We start from the raw sequence: 21,597 nt of genomic DNA, 5'->3' as shown, positions 1-21,597 counted from the left end.
TCCACCCATGTGGTCAAGACCACACTTCGTGGAGGTGAGGATAGGAATTGAGTAGGAGAGGGGAATTGAGTAGGAGAGGCTAGACTGAGTAGAGGCTAACTGGAAACATCATCTTATAATGCGCATCACTACTCCTTTGAACCCCTATGGTATAGACAGATTATCAAAAATACAAAGAAAATAATATATAAAACCTTGGTACGTAGTGTAATGCCTTAAGGAGCAGAGAATTAAATAAATACAGAGTAACAAGGCTAGATCGTATCAGAAATGAGGATATAAAAAGAAGAATGGCAATAGAACAAGATATGCTAATCTACATTGAATAAGACATTTTTAATCTGGCATGGAAATATGAGAAGAGCAGATTGTACAAGATGACATGGCTAGATGAGACCCATAGAGATGGAGAATCGTAGAATAGAAAGGCCTGAAGACGTTGGATGAAAGAAGGAATATATGTGTCTTAAATATTCTAGTTCGATTTGGTCTTCTGTTCTACCCTTGTGTATATATTCTATTTTTATGATGCTTTCTTGAACCGAAGAGTCAACTGTTTAATTTGCGCATTATGTTTTAATGTCCAAGTACTAATAATTTGTTATAAACGAACAAAAACTGCTGAAAATGTGCAAAATAAGTGAATAATGAATTCGACCTACATTTGAAATATTTTCTATCTGATTCGCCTGTAAAAGTAATTTAACTTTAAGGAACTGATAACTATCTGCTATTATAAAGTCCGGTTTGTAGAATAAGAATCCGGTAATTTTTGGATTAAAACTTAAATGACTTCTTCATAATTTCGTTGAAATGTGATGTTGAGATTCAACGAGGGCCGTCTACAATTTCAAACAAGCCACAAAAATTCTTTAAAACTTTTTAAATGTATGGGTTTCATCAAGATAGATCACTACTTACCTTTTTTACTTAATTAAAAAATTAATGGAGTAAAAACTAATGTTAAAATGACGATATCAAGTCAAAAATTATGTGTTTAATATTCAGATCTAATTCTGCTTTTCTGTGTTTATACGTTTCATGATTGCGAAAGATCTATAGGTTTCTGGAATATAAAAAATTGTCATTTATTTTGTATATCAATGCAATTTTGATAATTTTTCAGTTAAGGAGTTTTGGAAAGTTTTGTCTGAGAGCTTTTTATTTCGAATGATGAATCATGAGACATTGTGAGCTAAAATTGGTCTACTGTTTTCAGAAATATAGATCTTTAAATATACGGTAATAAGGGCTATTTTTGACCCTTTCGATGGGCATATCTCAAGCACAGAAGCACCTAGAATGCTAAAAAATAGCTGTGGGCTACTATAATGTACTCAAATTTGGTAAAAATTCTCTTACTCACGCCTTACAAAAGTGGCACAAAAGTAAAAATATTGCTACTACTACTACTATCGGTTTACAGCGTTCTCCGATGCCTCCTGACTCCTAACCGCCATTCTTCTCTGTTTAACCATAGACCTGAAGGAATTTCTCTTTCCTCTAGTTCTTTTTCAATTTCCTCCCTCCAGCTTCTTCTCGGCCTTCTCCCTTGTGGTGTCCACGCCTAAATCTGTTTAGGGATCCTATCATCTGGTATTCTCTGTACATGGCCGTACCATATTAGTTGTTTTGTTTTTATGTTATCAATTATTGCATGTGTGACTCTCATCATTTCTCGTATTCCCTCATTTGGTATCCGAACTCTTGATTTGTCTGCTGCTCTACTCCGGAAGTTATTTTCTCTGTTCTTTGTGTCAGTGGCCAAACTTCACTGCCATATGTGATTATTACACTTTTAAGTGTATTTTCCTTGTGATACTTTTAAGCATAGTATTGTATATGAGCTATTTGTGCTTTAGATATTGTTTGGTCCCATAGAATGCCGTTCATCATGGATATGGCTTTTCTACCCTGTATGTTTCTGTATTTTATAGCAGCATCGAGTATTCCATCTTGAGTTATCTTCATGCCCAGGGACTTGTATTCATCACAGTGTTTAATTTCTACCCCATCGTCTAATGTAATGGACTGCTTTGTCCCTCCAATACACATGGCTTCAGTTTTCTTCATGTTGACTTCGAGACCCCATTTGTTATTTTCTTCTGCTAGCGTCCGCGTCATGTAACTCAAGTCGTCATGATCCTGAGCAATTAAATTTGGAATGTGGTCATCAGCGAAACATAAAGTGTATAAAATATTGCTCATACATAAATTTTAATTTTAAATATACTGTTAAATAATTTTTATGGGGAAAATTTAGAGAATAATTTTTATGTCAAAGACCACGAGATCGTAAATTTTCATCGCCCTGTATATAGCCAAAATTTGTTAATAATATGATTCAGCCGTAAGCAGTGTTTCGTGGAAAGAGGAAATGTTTAGTATTAAAGATTCTACGAACGGCCTTATACAAATTAAACAATGAACTAAAATACGGTCGGCTTAGAAAGTGAATGTACTCGCGATTGGAGTAGACAATAGAATGTTTCTAAATGGTTTTCTAGAAAGAAACGACGGTAAACAATTTGTTTAGTTTTAGAATATAGGGTTTTTCTAGGATATAAGAAAAAAATTAATTTTAATATCTCCTGGAAATTGAAAAGACAGAAAATGTGTATACAACACTATTTGTTCTTAAGAAATGAAAACAGGGATGTAATGTGTAGAGAGAATGCTTGTGATTGGCGAAGAGATTGATGGAGCGAGAATAGAGTGGTTGAGTCTCAGATTGATGAGGTAAAAAGTTTTACTATGTAATTAAGATCGGAAGGGAGCAGTCCAGTTTGGAAAATAGTAATTTTGTGTAAAGTGGTGAATTTGGTGGCCGTATAAGCAGATTCTTGTTGAGACGAAATCGTGATCGAGTAGAGAAGTACAATCTCCTCGTGTCCGAATAGATTCCAGTTTCGGTCTGGAACGAGTAGCCTATTTGTATCAATTTTGCACAAGATATCGAGCAGAGAGAAAAAATCTTGGAATTATAAAGATTGATATTATTTGTATCGAGTCGGAGACTAAATAGAGGAAAGATTTCGAGCGAGTGCTGTTTTTGTTTATGAAACAGTTTGGAAGAGAAAGACCGTAGCAGCATCCGAGGAGCACGTGTGGGAGAACCGAGGACAACAGAATCCATGAGAAGAATTAAAGAAGATAAAAAAGGTTAGTCAGATTATTTGTGAAAAGGAGAGAGGGTTGTTGTATATTACTTACCATATTTGTTTTTTGTCAATTTAACGGTTTTTACAGCATAATTTATTCATTCATAAATTCATAGAAGAGATAAATAATCTATTTAAAAGGTAAATTAAATATTGTTTTTTTTTATATAATAATAATAGTCTACAGAATCATTTAAATGAAAATTTGTTAAAAGAAAAAGGAGATAGTAGAATTAAAGATTATTTTTATTAGATAAGAAATTTTGACAACAGAATAAAGTTTTAGCATACATTTTGAATCTTATATTTATGGTATAGTATATAAATACATAAATAATATTTATAAACTTTATATGATTTTGAGTATATTTATTTTCCCTGTTTTGTCTTGGATAAAGTAAGCAACGAGAAATACTAAAAGGCACAAAATAAATGTAATACATTATAATCAATCAGCTCTGAGAATATTTTGAATTGGAAAGTTTTATTAAATTTTGGTTTTGTTTCCATGAATAGCAATTAAAATAATTAATTAATTCAATGAATTAAGAAGATGCTGATCAATCTCATAACAGAGAGAAAATACAGAGCATAATAATACATATACAGTATGTCCCTGTAAGTTGTATCCATATGGAAAACCATATGGATTCTTCTTTAGCGGCGAATCGATTGAGGGTAAAATTGTACATGATCCGCGCGCCTGCGCACACTGACAGTATGTAGTTCTGACAGTATGTAGTTCATTGCATTGCTAATCTTTCAAGATAGGTATGTATGTATCTGTAACCGTGCAAATAAGTCATTAAAAGAATATATTAGTGGTTTTAGGAAATGTATTATTTATTATAATTCTTGTGTTTTGGGATTTGTGTTTCCCTGTAGTAAAATAATAAAATATTATGTAAGCATAACATTTTTACACTATATGTCGCCGTGTTGTGTAATTATATCCGAAACTTACATGTCTATTTCTAGGGCCTCGCTGGAGTAGTGGGAAATGCGTTAGCACTGAGATTGGAAGGTTGCGGGTTCAATTCCTGGGCGATTCATATTTTTTTTTATTTTTGGTTGTTTTAATAAAAATTTTTTGAAAGTGGTAGATAAGAAAGTTAGTTTGATTTTTAAATAAAATAGAAATAACCTTTTAAGTATATTTACTTGGTTTAAATTACCTATTATATAATAGAAGAATATCTTCTTACGTGCGTACAAAGTACACACACATTCTTTTTTATTACTAATTTTACGAAAAAAGGTTATTCTTCATAAAAAGCTCTGCATGGTCCAAAACCTAAGATTTAACCATCAAATATAAAATTTTTTGAATATTATACGAGGTATGTCAAAAAGTTTGAATTTCACTCAAGAGTAAAGTAGCTTTATTTTTCACAATATTGAACATTACTATTATGAAAAGTTGTTTGAAATTAAAAACTATATTCTAGTATGCAATTACATCCTTCTAATTGAAAAAAAATTTTTTTGAAGAATTAGGGATAACTAACATTATTTTCCGTTATTTCAATTCAGATAACTCTTTTATTATTAATTTTACGAGAAAAAGCGATTCTTAATAAAAAGTTCTGGATGGTCTAAAACCTAAAATACAACCATCTTATATCAAATTTTATCAATTTTATACGAGGTATGTCAAAAAAGATAAATTTAGATCAAAAGTAAAGTGCCTTTATAGTTCAGAATATTTCAATTAGAAGGATGTAATTACATACTGAAACATAGTTTTTAATTCTAAATAACTTTTCATAATAACAATTTTCGATATTGTGAAATTCATATTTTTTGATATACCTCGTATAAAATTGATAGAATTTGACATAAGATGGTTATATTTTAGATTTTAGACCATGCAGAACTTTTTATTAGGAATCACTTTTTTTCGTAAAATTAATAATAAAAGAGTTATCTGAATTGAAATAACTGAAAATAATATTAGTTATACATAATTTTTAAAAACAAATTTTCACTTAGAAAGATGTAATTGCATACTAGAATGTAGTTTTGAATTCCAAACTACTTTTCATAATAGCAATTGTCAATATTGTGAAAAATAAAGCTACTTTACTCTTGAGTGAAATTCAAACTTTTTGACATACCTCGTATAATATTCAAAAAATTTGATATTTGATGGTTAAATCTTAGGTTTTGGACCATGCAGAGCTTCTTATGAAGAATAACTTTTTTTCGTAAAATTAATAATAAAAAAGTTTTCCATATGGATACAACTTACAGGGACATACTGTAGTATATCTAGTAAAATGATTCATTTATCGTAAATTGATATTGAAACGTAACCCCAGTCCCAGTCCCATTCGTTTAAACTACACCTCAACTGGGCTTCGTAAGAGGTTACAATAAAAATCTCTTACAAATCTTCGTCTCGTTTGAAAGAGCAACTATTTAAAGAGACTGTCGCGCCGCGCCGAGGGCGAATTTGCAATTGAAATTCAACTCAATTGAACATCGTTTCCATTCAAAATAAAAGGCCCTTTTTACCGGGACGACGACTCTCTAACTCTTCGTTGAGTCTCTAATCAATTGCTGATGTACAAGGTCGCATTAAGAAGTTCTTGGATTTGAGTCAATGTTTGTGTTGGATATCTATGACCCAAAGTATGTTGCACTTGATGGCCTTTATTAGATGATTATTACTGAGATACGTCTTCAGACAGAGAATGTATAATACCAAACGATTTACCCTATATAATATACAAGCATTTACTTGTATACTATATAAGGTTATTGACAGTGGCGGCTGGTCAGTTTACTGGTGTTTTGTTTACTTTCTCAAATAATATTCTAACCTCACGTACCAAATTTCAGCACAAAATTCGCACTTTTAGTTTTTTTCATTATTTGTAGTCGGGATCCAAAAATCACAGAGGAGGCTGCTGGCCGGAAAATCTCAATTGCTAATGCTCTGCGTAGCCCAGCAGCGTTTAAGGATGGTTTAAGGAGACCCGGTCTCCTTAGAGCTGCACATCGCTTAACGCACACGCTGCCCGGAGATCGGGCAAGTGAGATTTTTCGGCCAGCAGCCTCCTCTGCGGATTTTAGGATCCTGACTACAAATAAAGAAAAAACTAAAAGTGCGAATTTTGTGATGAAATTTGGTATGTGGGATTAGAATAATATTTGGAACAACTTGTTTAATTAACTTTTTCCGACATCTGTAATGCAAAGCAAAATATCGGTAATTTACCGTGTTTTTGCATTCGCAGAGTAAGCCGCTTTTAGAATTAAAAAAATTCAGTTGAGTATCTTAAACAATGTAAACCTTCAACCTGTATGGACTGCAAAACTTCAAATCTATATTTATTTTGATATGCATATCTACTTACAGAGCAGGGGCGGCTCGTGATAGTAGAAGGTGGTGAGGCACACTACACCTGAGGAATTTTATTATTATGGTTAGCTTCTCTTTAATGGCCGGAAAACTATGATTTGAATAACTATGTTCAAAAAAATTTTACAAAAAAGACACAACCACAACATACAACATTCTTGAAACACTTAAAAACTACTTTTGTATGTAAATGTAACAAATAAATAAAAAAATAATTTATTAGTTATATATTTTACAAAAAAAAAACACAAACACAAAATACAACATTTTTGAAACACTTAAAAACCGCTTTTTTATGTAAACGCCCGATGTGGAAGTGGAAACGTTAATAAAATCATTTTTTAACTTAAATTGTGGCGTATATCCCATTTAGAATCATAAATTACATAAATGCCACAAAGAAATGGCTTTAGAACAATATATTAGGCGATAATGAATAATGATTTAAAATGAACAATGTTTTAAATACATATCCATACACTTCTAAAATATACCATTCGTATATACCGCGTATGCATGGAAAGCTATGATCTGCAATCGACTTGGTGCTTGTATAGTCGGTTCAGTTCGGCTCTTACTATTCCGTTCCGCGGAGCCTGAGGCCAGCCTCAAGGATGGATGAATTTTGTTCCTAGAATCGGTAGCACATTTTTCAAATTTTGCCGGTTTTACTGTTGGCGTTGTCCCATACTGTTGCAGATGGTGTTGAGGCTAGCTTCAACTGTAATGATTTGAGAAAGTTGAAATGAGATATATGATGCATAGATGCATATAATACTGGCACGTGGAAGACGGATAAAAAGATAAAGAGTCAGGGCCGTACCGATTTTAATTTCTTTCATAAAAATAAAGGTATTTAGGAAATTTCAAAAAGCTAAATTATATTTAAAAAACTGATTACAAAACAACGAAATAACTTAAATAGTCCATTGATATACTGATGAGGCACTACCTCACCTGCCTCATAGGACAAGCCGCCACTGATACAGAGATAGAATTGTTAACAAATAAACGACACAAACTTTGGTAATACACTTTTACAATTATACTAACTATTTTTAAAATGATACGATATTATGAAATAATTATGAATTATGATGATATTATAAAATGTAAATAAAAAATGGTCAAAAAAATGGGGCCTTAAATTAGATTTTTGGCGGATTTTTTTTGCTAGTGCAAATTTGTCTAGATAATTTACAGTTAGGTATAGCCTCCCCTATTGAAAAAATCACGAGCCGCCACTGGTTATTGACCTCCGAAGTTGAGCATAGAGTTTCAGTGAAACGCGCCATCGTGTTCTATTTTGCGCTAAGGTCTTCACCTGATTCCAAGACTTTCCTTGACCTCTTATCTCGTCCATGATGGATCTAGGGCAGTGTTTGTAATACTGGAGCTATTTTTTCGGAGTGTGTGACCGATCCAATCGACTTTCCGGACTTAATTTCATTTGTTAGGTCAAGTCTTTGTTTTTAATGATGTTGGGCCAGAAAATACGAACAATTCTTCGTATGCATTTATTAACAAAGACCTGCACTTTGTCTGTAAGGGTTTTAGTGACTATCCAGGTTTCACATCCGTCGAGAAGAACAGACATGACATTTGACTGGAATATTCGGATCTTTGTCTTTTGTAGTATACTGATCAGACCTCCAGACAGGGTTGAGAATAGTGTTGCCCAAAATCGGTCTTGGTCTTGCAGTCTTGGTCTTGTTCTTGCGTTTTCGCAAGACCAAGACTTGCTGTTCAAGACTTGAGCAAGAACAATACTAAGCTGCGAGACTCTTGCGCCTTGCAGTTAGAACTGAGGGTCGTTTTAGGGAGTATATAAGTTCGGCTATATTCTTAGATACTCTATGAGAAATAAAAAAAAAAATTGAAAATTGGATTTATGCGCATTACGAACAATATTATAAACATACATAGCGAATCAAAATATCCATTAAAAAAACACTTAACACATTTGACATGTACTCAGAGGTCATTATTATAATGTAAAAATAAAAATATTTTATACATTCTTTCCCAGCAGCCGACTTTTTCGCTCTGAAATTAATTGTCCAGGTTTTGAGAATAGTCGTCTTCTAATCATAACATAACAGTCCTGCGTTGCGACGCCTACAGTAATATCGAATATCGTATACAAACTTTTTAAAAATGTGTCACCTTCGCTAAAAGAAAATATACTTAATAAGTATATAAGTAATTAATTTTTTTCATTATTAGTTTTCTAGGAATCCAAACACCAGAAATATTATTGGTATACATAGTTATTATAGTAAGTCTATTATGTATTGTTTATGCTGACTGTGCTATGAGGTCACTCGGCTAAACAAAATTTGCTGAAACAGCGCGGCTGTTATTTAAAAGTATCTGATATTTAAAAGTTATATAAAAGATAATGATAAGAGACAAAAGTAGGATAATGCCGGATAACGTGTAAACAAAATACCGAAATATTATTTTAAACATATACACTTCTCCAAGAAATTAACGCACCACCTTAAAAACGGGTCATTTTTAATGTCTCAAATTTCCTAAGCCTGTTGTCCGATTTAAGTGATTTTTTTAATATGTTGTCTTATTCATTATAAATATGGCTGTTATAATATTATTGCTAGACAGGTCAATTATTGTCATTGTGTACCGGGTGTACCAATCAAACTGTGACTTTTCTCACTCTGTGGAATATTCTATTAGCATTATGCTAACTTATTATTCAAGCATGCAATAGCATACTGAAATTAAAACTTAACTATTGCCTCATATTTTCTTAGCATTATGTTTGTTTATTCATTTACTTATATTGGATAATAAAAAAGTTAGGTAAATACTACTTTTATAACTTTTAAATACTTTTTAACTAGCCATGTTTTCATCAATACAGGATGTTTTTAAATAAGTATGGCAAACTTTAATGGGCAATTCTGCACGAAAAAGTAATGACAGTTTGCTTTATAAACGTTTATTTTATAAATGCTTCGTTTCCCAAATAGGGGGTGTTGAAATTTTTCTTACAAACTGAAGATTTATTTATTGCTCTAAAACCGGTTCAGATATGCAAATGAAATTTTGTGAGTTTTAAGAGGTAGTTTTAACTTTATTTAGTTAGAACATATGCAGGTATCACTTAGATCGTGGTTTCAAACCTCACCCCCTCACCCGGTGTCAGTTGTTTAGATATTTATTAATTTGGCTAGTCTTTACTATGGCTATGATATTCAAGCTTAAAATGTACCTCTCTGTTACGTTTTTCTAAGATATGCAATAGGCTAATGGGCACCTGTGAGACTTGCAAGACTATTGCTACAAGACCAAGACCAAGACCGGGAGCGCAATACCAAGACCAAGAAAAAGACCAGGTGTACTGGCGCAAGACCAAGACCAAGACTGTCTAAGTCTCGTCTTGGTCTTGCATTTGGGCAACACTAGTTGAGAATGCTGAATGCTCGTTCAGCATTTCGTATCCTCATATGAATATCATCTTCTGCACCTCCGCTTTCTGTTATGACACTTTCAAGATGCGTAATATTGTCCACATTTTCAATTGCATGTTGTTAATAGTAAATAGTATGTTGTTTCTTTCATTTATTCTCATGGATATTGGTTTTATTAATATTGATTTTCAAACCTACTGTATTGGCTTCTGTGGAAAGTGTTTCCAATTGGTCAGCCACATCTTGGAACCTTTGTTTTAAGGAGCAGATATCGTCGGCCTATTCTAGATCGCTTAGGTGTATGGTTAGCGTCCATTCTATACCTCTTGAAGAAGGTGAAGATGAGGTCGATGCAGGATCTTCCTGCTCGGAATCCTGCTTGTTGTTCGATCTCTAAAGGTGTATTTTCATTTTCTATTAGAGTTTTCAAGTTTTTCCATATAAACCGCTAAAGGTTTTCAGATTAAACAGTTTTTTTATTAAAGAAAAATGTCTTGTTTTTCTTGTTATTAATGGTATAAAAAACACCAATTACAATTTTATTTTTGAACAGTGTTTGGCCCAATTTTATATAATACAAGCATACAACATAGTGCACTAGTTTTTATACAAATTGAAATAAATGGCATAAAATGGTAATAAAGAAATTTAATTTACGACCCAATTAAAATCGACATAATTAAAGCGAATGCTAATTGAAATCAGTGCTAATTTGTGGACGTTACTGACAACATTGTTTATACGTTTAATTTCCATTATGTTAATTATTATTTTTGGGTGAATTATATTATACAGAGTGTTAGTAAATAAGTATGAAAAACTTTAAGAGCTAATTCTACGTGCAAAAATAATGCCGGTTTGTTCTATAAACATATGTCCGCAAATGCTTCGTTTCCGAGATACGGGGTGTTGAAATTTTTATGTCAAACTGCCAATTTATTTATTTCTCTAAGACAAGTTGAGCTATGAAAATGAAATGTAGTAAGTTTTAGGAGGTAGTTATTTCGCATTTTTTGACATACAACTAAGAATTTTGCATTCATCATTGGCGCGCCTACTAGTAATGGTCTGAATTAAAAAAAATAGTACGCCACTGACATATTTAAAATTAAAAATATTTTTAAATTCTGAGAAATTTCTTCAGAATAGAAAGATTAGCATCAGAGATAGCAAATCATGTTTCAATATAAAAATTGTAGGATATTTAATTCCCAAGAACTTGGTTTGAAAAAAATTTTTTTACGGCAAAAATTGAGTGAATTATAAATGAGTAAGTATTGGGACCGTGCAAGTTCGGCAAAGCGACCTCTATTTCTACGCTCTGTACTTTTATTCGCACTTTTAATTATATTGGCCAATTATATTAATCCTGGTTGCTGGATAATTGTCAAGACCATAGTCCAAAAAAATAATAAGAAGAAAAAATAAGATGCAGGTTATGTTTAGCAAACGTAAACAATTGTATGTAGTAAATAAAATCAGTTATTAAAATGCAGTACTGCAAGCAAAATACAATTAATTAAATTTACCTTTATATAATAATTGCATATCATATCAATATTGTGGAGTAATATATAATTTTTCTGCGTCAATGACAGAAGGTATGAAATATACGTCAATTTGACAATTTCAATTGACAATATGAATTAGGCATTCCAAATCACGTGATATAATATGGCTGCTGGATGGCGAAACTGTCATCCATAGGCGTATCCAATATTTAAACCACTTCATATTTAATTTGCTATCACAATTTCACAAATTTCGCTATACAATCAACAAAAAAACAAAACCAAACAGGATATTCTTTACAAATTTGTCAATATTCAATGTAAACATTAGATACGCCATGACCACCCCCCTTAACTATGTCTATGGCCATGTCAGTTTAGCCATCCACCGGCCACCACTGACAGTTTATTGGAATCCCTAATTATTTAAGATAGTTGCAATATTTCTCCGCGACTCGCGCACGGTCGTTTCTCGTTTCCCTTTCCAAGTACTTGCACACCGCGAATATCGAAAAACATTGATTTTTTCTATACAAAAGTAACACTTTCGACAGCAAATAAATCGAAAACTATTAATTTTATCAAAAAAATGTATAGAACATTTTTTGCTTACAATCAATGATTTTATCAACTTTTGCGGTCAAAATATAATAAAAAATTTCCACCCCCCTCCCCCCCATGAGGTGGCAACCACCCCCATGGTTAAAGCGCCTTTCGGCATCATATAGATTTTGATAGTTGGACTATCCACTACTTATTCTCAAATTTTCAAGCAAATTGATCCATTCTGTAAAAATTGCGAGATGAAAAGTTTCGGTTCCTGGCCTAATATTTTTAATAGTATTTTTATTCTCATGGATTCGGTTTTATTAAAATTGATTTTCAAACCTACTTTATTGGCTTCAGTGGGAAGTGTTTCCAATTGGTCAGCCACATATTGAAACCTTTGTCCTAATAGGCAGATATCTTCGACGTATTCTTGATCGCTTGGGCGTATGTTTAACGTCCATTGTATCCCTCTGTGTCGGAGTATAGTTTGGAGAGAACAAGGTCTACTCTCTGTCTGACTTCAGTAACTACGTTAAATTCATCATTGTTGATTCCATTGTGTGGCACGTAGTCCAGAGAAATAAGGTTTTTCTCGGGACACTTGAGCAGCCAGGTTGCAAATGGGTTTTTTGGGTACTATATACCTAATACCTTATATATACAAAAATGCCCGTCACAGTTCGGACGAGAATTTTAGTTTTTAACAAATAAGGGTAAAAAATGGCAGATTTTTCGTTTAAATCGCTACAGGTACATATAGGGAATTTGATATCTTATTTATAATATTCCGCTTTTAGTAGAGGAGCCACAGTTTAAAATGGCAGTTTTTAAATGTTGGTCCGATCATTTGTTGCTTCGGAAATTGCAAAGTAAGACTAAAATTTTGAAAATAAAAAATTTGCTATAACTTTTGCAAAAATGATCATAAGACTTTCATATTGCATGAACAGTTAAGTCAAATAGTCCTTATAATGCACAAAAAATTTTAAGACGATTCGTCAATTAGTTTAAATTTTATTCAATTTGTTTATCCCAAAGAGCTTTTTTTTCGCAATGTTATTGTTCAGAAAATAATATTAATATAGCAATTATGTGGCAACCATATAAAAGAAGAATAGTTATATTTTCAAGATACTAAAAAAAATCATTAAAAAGTCATTTTTATCACTCTGAAACATTTTACTAACGTAAAGTCATTTTTGGCTCATAATCAATTTGAATAGCTTTGTTAATATTGACTGTAGAGTAAATCTACTTTGAGATTTCAAAAGCTAGTATTTTAACACGAATTTTTAAAACAAAAACGTTTCGCCTAGGTTCATTACGGTCAAAGTTAGTCACTTTTATTATTTAATTCACAGATACTTATATATACATAAAATTCTCCTGTAACAGTGTTAATTACCATACTACTCCGAAACGGCTTGGCCGATTTTTATGAAATTTTACACGCATATCCTATAGAACTGAGAATAGCTTTTAATCTATTTTTCATGCTCATAAGTTATAAGGGGGGTTGCCCCCTGACATTTTTTATATTTTTTTGGACAAAATTGTCTACCTTAATTTTATATGATGTAGAATTAAAAAATACATACAACTCTTAATTTTCACTCTTCTATCACCAACCCCTATTTGTTAATAGCCATCTATATATTTACATATATAAATTCTCCTGTCACAGTGTTAGTTGCCATACTACTCCGAGACCGCTTGACCGATTTTTATGAAATTATATATGTATATTCGGTAGGTCTTAAAATCGGTCGTAATCTATTTTTCATATCCCTGAGTGATAAGAGGGTTCCCCCTTACATTTTGTAATGTTAGGTGGAGATATGTGTACATAACATACTCTATAAGACTACGAGTAGATACAAATTAAATAATTATGATCAAAATCCATCAACAAGCTCTGGAAATATTAATCGTAAAATATGTTTGAAGAATCAGTTTAATTTTTTGAGTGCACGGATTTTTATAATTCCCCTCCACCGACCACGAATTGATTTCGTTAGGACGTCAATTTAAAGCTTTATTAACCACTCTGTTGAAGTTCAGAGTTTACTCAAACTTTTACACATAAACTATATACTTTCAACTTCTAAATAGCGCTAGTTAGGTTGCTTAATTGTTATAAACAAAGTAGCCGTCACTTAAATAAAAAAAGTCTCTAACTTTGACCTTAATTAACCTAGGTGAAAAGTTTTTGCTTGAAAATTCTTGTAAAAATACAAGCTTTTCAAATACCATTGTAGTTTTAGCCTACAGTCAATATTAACAAAGTTATTAAAATTGTTTATAAGCCAATAATGACTCTACTTTAGTCAAATGTTTTCGGAGTGATTAAAATAACTTTTTAATAATTTTTGAAATACTTAGAAAATATGACTATTCTTCTTTCATGTGGTTTCCACAGAATTGCTACATCATGATTATTTTCTGAACAATAACATTGCGAAAAAAAGCTCTTTTTGATAAACAAATTTAATAAAATTTAAATTATTTACGAATCGTCTTAAAATTTTTTGTGCATTATATGGACTGTTTGACTCAACTTTTTCACATCTCAAATGCTTCTAGGTTTTTTAAAAGCTATTCTGTCAGGGTCCATGCTTCAATCCCGTAAAGTACTACTGGGGATATACATATCATCGAACCATCCTTATGCATTAGATAATAAGATTAATTCTTAGATATTTCTTTTACGTTTGATATGGGTTCCTCTGTTCAGAAATTACCATCTACACCTCGTATACGACGCAAGCAAACGAAAATAGAGGTAGGTGGGGAATAAAAAGTGAGGATAAAGCATGGGGATGGATATTAAAAGGGGTAAAGCTCGAAAACAGCCGGTATGCTACGTCGTTATTTGAATTTAAAAGTTTAGACACCTTTTGTGCTGAGCACTGATTATTTTCTCTCTTCTTTAAACTCCAAATTGGCCTTAATGATCGTTATTATCCGTTTTCGACGACGAACCGTTTTTTTTTTCTACCAACGGAGTTCTTTAAAGATTTTAATATGCTGGAATTTCGGTTTTATTTTCCATTTTATTTGACTGGTAAGTTCTATCAGGTATATTACAAAAAAATATAATAAAAGTGATTTTCAACTAAAAGTATATATTATCATGTACAATGAATATAAAAATGCATTGTTATAGTGCATAAAACGTAAAGAAATTTACAAAAGAAACATATATAAATAGTTATAGAGAGGGGCAAGATTATGGAATAAATTTATTTTCATGAGAATAGGCGATTTTGGAGATAAATCCGAAACAGGTCGACTATTATTTTTAAATTATGATTTTTTTTATACTGTAACATATGTATCATACTAGCGACATCATTTATATGGATGTCGAAGGGGTCGTGTGCTAGCTCATTTGAAATGTTATTCTGTTCTCTATTCAGTAATATAAACATTAACATAATTATTTATACAGAAATGCTACAAAGATAATTTTTAAATTAAATTAATTGATAAAAAAAAAGTATGTACCTATATAATTGATTTAATTCAAAATACATTTTACTGCTGCAAGAAAAATGATTATTTAACAAATAAACATTGTTTTTTGCTAAAATTAAAGGTTCAAACTGCCAAGAGGCAGGTAGATGGTAGTTTGAACCTTTAATTTAAGCACAAATTACTGTTTTTTTGTCAATTAGATTAATTAAAAAAATTGCCACCCTACATAAATAATTATATTAATGTTTATCTGAATTAATATTATTAATATTTATTATTTAATAATTATTAATTAATATAACCTTTCAAATGAGCTCGCATAAGATCCCTATTTTCATTTAAAAAAAAAATCGATTATGACCTCATGCCTAGATGGATGGAGTCACTAGTATGATGTATAGTATACATCCATACGCCAAAAAATTATAATTTAATATTAAAAATCGACCTGTTTCGGAATTTATCTCCAAAATCGCCTATTTGTCGAGAAAATAAATTTATTCCTGAGATTAAAATAGGTCGATTTAAGCTAACTTACCTTAGTACAAAAGTTGATAATAACCGAAATACAGGGTGTCAAAGTTAAACTTTTATTTTATTTATTTTTGAATATTTCCTCACAGGCATAAGACAACAACACGAAATTTGGTAAGTGACGCTGGTACTGTACACCCTACAAAATTATGTTAAACAAACGTTTCTGGATACTACCAGAGGCGTACGACGGCCGAACGTGAATGGTTGACCCTTTCCAAGCTCTACGCCACTGGCGGAATTGCTATTTTAGTGCAATTTTTTTATTTTTCAATACTTTCTATGTATACAACATACTCTTCATTCGTAACGATAAAGCCATTAGTTTTAGAAATATTGGAAGCTAAAAACGAAGGAGCATAATACATTAACCAAAATAAGTGTGTCTTTTCATTTTTAACTTCAAATATCTCGAAAACTAATGATTTCATCGTTGAGAATGAAGAGTATATTATTTGCATGGAAAATATTGGAGAATCTTAAACTTATGCTAAAATAGCAGTTTCATCAGTGGCGTAGAATTTGGGAAGGGTCAACCATTCACTTTCCCCTGTCGTACGCCTCTGGAAGTAGCTAGAAACGATTATTTAACATAATTTATTAGGGTGTACAGTGCCTACACTTTCTGCCAAGTATGACACGGATATGTCAAATTATTTTAAAGTATTCTTTTTTTTTAATAAATTATTCTTTATTTAAAACTTTAATAACTATTGTGCCCGGTACTATAAAACTATTTGGCATATCCTTATGATACTTGGCAGAAAATGTAGGTACTGTACATCCTACTAAATTATGTTAAATACCCGTTTCTGGTTAATACCAGAGGCGTACGACAGGGGAAAGTGAATGGTTGACCCTTCCCAAATTCTACGCCAATGATGAAACTGCTATTTTAGCATAATTTTTAGATTCTCGAAAACTTTCTATGCAAATAATATACCTCTCATTCGTAGCGATAAAGTCATTAGTTTTCGAGATATTTGAACTTTGAAGTTAAAAATGAAAAGGCACACTTATTTTGATTAATGTATTATGCTCCTTCGTTTTTAGCTTCAAATATCTCGAAAACTAATGGCTTTGTTGTTACTAATGAAGAGTATGTTAATTACATAGAAGGTATTGAAGAATAAAAAAATTGCACTAAAATAGAAATTCCGCCAGTAGCGTAGAATTTGGGAAGGGTCAACCATTCACGTTCCCCCGTCGTACGCCTCTGGTAGTAGCCAGAAACGTTTGTCTAACATAATTTAGTAGGGTGTACAATAACAGCACCACTTACCAAATTTCGTGTTGTTGTCCCATGCCTGTCAGGAAATATTCAAAAATAAATAAAATAAAAGTTTAAATTTGACACCCTGTATTTCAGTTATTATCAACTTTTGTACTAAGGTAAGTTAACTTAATTCGACCTATTTTAACCTCAGGAATCTAAGGTTAAGCTATGGCCCATTCTTTACCAAACACCCTGTAGAGTGTAGAATTACATTATTCTGAAGTTATTTTCTTGTGGCATAATTAATACAATTTACTACTTTTATTATATAAGCCACAATTATACTTTAAAATAACTTTATTTTGACGTTTCGATTTCCATTTCAGAACATTCCGGATTGCCAAATGGGATTTGGTCATTTTATCATATATTTTGATAAATACGGACATCGATGTCCGAGTTTCATTGATTTCAATTTATCAGCATGAATATTATCTTCTCCTAGCATTACAGGAAATTATCCAAACAAAAAAACTCGTGTTACTAAAAAATTCAGCAACAAGAAACGTTCCATCCCTTCTAAACACACTAAGTGAAAAATAAATATAAATGACGATTCAACCCAAAGATCCCCTCTGAATTTTTTATAAACGTTTTGCGGCGTTTCTTTTCAAAATAGTTATTCCTCGTTCTTTATACTTTCTTTTTACTTTCACTAGTAAATAATTTTTCGAGCCCGCGCCCCGACATTATCCGATTTTGAATATTTCGTAGCGAACGGTCCAGGTGACCGCATTAAGAGGTCAATTTATATTCAGCACGAGCCTGCACAAGCGTTCTTTAATCCACCACTTTTACGAGCCAATAAAAGAAAAATAAAAAGTTCGTCCTATCCCTCGGAATCCGACTACCTGCAACTCTTTTTAAATATCTTTTTGCTCTGCTTCGACTATGATAGTGGCGATTTGGGAAATTCGGAGTTAATCTGTGGTAGATAATAGATTTTTAAAAGCTGCGAACATATAGAGCCTAATAAGCAATGTAATACATTACAAATCGAAGGACCAGCTACTAATGTGGAAATAAAAGAATAAAAACATTAACAAATAAATAATTGAATTGCTAACTTTGCTACTACAGTCGAACCCGCTCATTAGAGTACCGGTTATAGGAATATCCCGGTTTATGGAATATAAATTCGAGGTTCCGAAACGTTTCCATTTACCCTTTAATAAATTTATATGTTTATTGGAATATGGTTTAGTACCCTACTACCGCTTTTTAGAATAATTTTTTCAGGTCAGCAAATAAATTTTTACGTACAGTTTCCTAAAATTTTTAAATTTGCCTGATATAATGGTTTGTCGGTAAGTGCTTCGAAAGCCAGCTGTTTTGAATATTATTAGGGTTTGTCAGGTACCTAATAAACACTTTATTACTGTGTTATGAGTAAACGCTCCTTTTCCACAGAAAATTCAATCGTATGCCGAAAAGGTCATAAAATAATTTCATTTGTCTACAAATTTCTATAGGTACATTGCCACACACTTGGCTGTTTTTAGAAACAGCATTTTTCTATAAGATTATTTATTACCAATAGTTAATCGTTTGTTCGGAAGTCTTTTCTAAAACCCAATTCCAATTTATTGTTTAATCGTTTCGTAATTATTTTTGTAAATAGATTATAAATTTTTATTGACATAAAAAGACCTAAAACCATATGCATATACATATTGACATAGCATGTACTATTATAACGTATATTTGGTACACTTATTTCAGCTAGCCACCAATGATCGGTTATTAGAATATCCCGCGTATAAGAATATTTTTGCTTGGCACGAAGGCTATTCTAATAAGCGGGTTCAACTGTATTACAAAATAAGAGCTAGTCAAAGTTATTTTGTAAAGTTCTTATATTTCAACCGCCGAACTCACCGTTTAATTCACACTAGTCCGTAAAACACAAACACAATAGCACTTTTACAATAGGGAACTTACATAAAATTTTAAATTAAAAAAAATGTGATAAATCACAACAGACCATAATTTAAAACATGTATCAAAGATAAAAAAGTTGTTTTTGTGTTCCGTTTGGCCCCTAAAGACGATCCTAATTTAAATTATACCAGCCAGCCGAAAACGCGTAGTGACGTCATATGATTATATGTTTACATTTTGCACCAACAAAGTAAACAAAATTGTATATAATTTTAAAATTAGACATTATAAACGTCAGTCAGTAGAAAATACAGTTATGTGACGTCCAAGTGTTTTTGGTCGTTTGAACTATTCATAGAAAACTTGTACTTTTACAAAATGGTTTTATTTTCCATAGTAAACCTTTTTTCCTTTCCTTCAAAAACTGTATCAAACTCCAATCTCAACAAACTGGTATATAAATTATTACAATGACATACGATAAATGTCATTAGAATATAAATATTTTTCCCTTATTCGGCGACGATGAGCGGGCCAAATACCCAAGTAAGTTGAGGCCAATAAATTAAAGAAGAAGAATATACCTAAATATAACCTTAAACATATTGGCGAATGGATTTAGTGTCCGCAGTCATATAAACCCAAACAAACAACCTTAAACATAACTTAATAATAAAACTATGTGACGTCACGGATCGTTTGAACTATTTTATTTTACAGAAGAGTTTAAATTTGTATTTCTAAGTTATTATGAGTTTTTGAAGCGTGAAATTTTGGAAATCTCATTTTTAAACAAAACTGAACATTATTATGTAATAAAAAAAAATGCGCAAGTTCCCTATTTAAAGGTCACTAACTACGACATGAACTAAGGATGTTTTTTTAGTAGTAATCAACTTACCTAATTAATAATGAGCATTTGGGTAGCGTGTAGCTTTTAAACTATAAGCGGGACACACAATAACTATCAATTGCGTCCAAACTCTTGGATAACTTTGCGATCACTTTTTCACAAATCGGCGAGAGTTGTAACTCTAAAACTAATCAATGCATCGTGCAGACTACATGGGTTGTAACTTGATACTAACTACATACATTCAAATTATAACTGCCATGCCTACCAGAGGTTTTAACTTTTAGATAGTTAAAACTACCTTTTGAATACATTCTACCCGGGATTTTTTGGGAACAAGTTAGTCGGTAGGTTTTATGGAGGTAGAAATTATTTTGCTACCAGAGGTACAAGATTTTTAAAAGCTGCAAACATACCAAATGTAAATAGCGATTTTGACGGGTTATTTACCTGCACAAGTGTTGAAGATCATAATTTTAATATTAATTTAATTGTCTAAAACCATATATTTTTATCTCTCCCTCTCTTCCTTTCTTCCTTTGCTCTCTATTCTATATAAAACGCTCTTCCAGGAAGCAAATTTACTTTTGTGGATGTCTCCAAATAAGAGGAGAACCTACTTCTAAATGCTTTTTATAAAGACTCTGATTAATAAATCTTTGTCGAAACAAGGTGCAATTCGATGTTGAAATAAGTAGTAGTGGACGGTGAGGTTATAGTATATTATTCAACGAGCATGTAATGATGGCTATTTCTCACTATTATGAAGTTTACGACACGAGCCGTAGGCGAGTGTCGTAATTCATCAGAGTGAGTAATAGCCATTCCATGCGAGTAGAATACTATACTTTTTCTACGAACTTTTTTATTTGGATTTGTAGAAAAATATAATAATTATCAACTACTAACATTATTTAAAATCGAAAGATATTATTTTTCATAAGAAAATATATTTTATATAATTATGGCAACACTGTTAGAATCATAGAAATGTCATTAGTGTCATGGTATATAATGGCGTTGGCTTTTAAAAATAAGACATTTTAAGGCAATTACATGAAAAAGAACGTTTGCTCCCAATAAAAATCTATTGTACAATCAACAGTAAGTGACACATAATTCATTGATATAAATTTCATATCCGTAAACCTTTTTACGGAATTAGTACACATTATTTGTGTTTACCCTTTAATAACGTCAATCTTAAAATGTTAAACGTTGAAATTTAAACGTAAAGAATATACTGATCCATTAATTATTACCTGCAGTTCAAAATCCTTTAAACATTTTTCGAAGTTAATTGTTGATATATAAATTACAGTGACTATTTTATTAAATAAAGTTTAATTAATTTTATTTGCTAATAATAAGTAGGTATATTAAAAGTGTCATGTACCACTTGCCACTTGAATCTAACTTCAACCCATGAGTAATTACCCGTGAGTAACTTCAGCCCGTGAGTAATGAACTATTACTCACGGGTAAAGTAATGGGTGTTATTATCTATTCAAATATAGTGAATAATGAGCATATTATTCAACGGTCGTAGAA

At 31.7% G+C, this 21,597-nt stretch overlaps 1 protein-coding gene across 2 annotated transcripts in view; it reads right to left on the bottom strand.

Annotated features, from left to right (window-relative positions):
- Positions 1 to 6,839: 6,839 nt before the first annotated feature.
- The window catches only part of LOC114349451 (zinc finger protein 70), a 39,742-nt gene continuing 24,984 nt past the window's right edge, over positions 6,840 to 21,597 (bottom strand). Inside the window, exon 5 of one of the 2 annotated variants that reach the window (XM_050654260.1) lies at positions 6,840 to 7,249. In XM_050654260.1, the coding sequence (XP_050510217.1) occupies positions 7,246 to 7,249 (4 nt within the window). In that variant the 3' untranslated portion in view covers positions 6,840 to 7,245. Of the gene's footprint in view, positions 7,250 to 8,524; positions 8,700 to 21,597 lie in introns of those variants that run through there. The other variant, XM_050654259.1, reaches the window with a different exon arrangement.

Source organism: Diabrotica virgifera, chromosome 6 (assembly GCF_917563875.1).
Source record: "Diabrotica virgifera virgifera chromosome 6, PGI_DIABVI_V3a".
Lineage (NCBI taxonomy): Eukaryota > Metazoa > Arthropoda > Insecta > Coleoptera > Chrysomelidae > Diabrotica > Diabrotica virgifera.
Note: the sequence above shows the minus strand (reverse complement) of the source record. Positions and strands in the feature narration are given on the sequence as shown.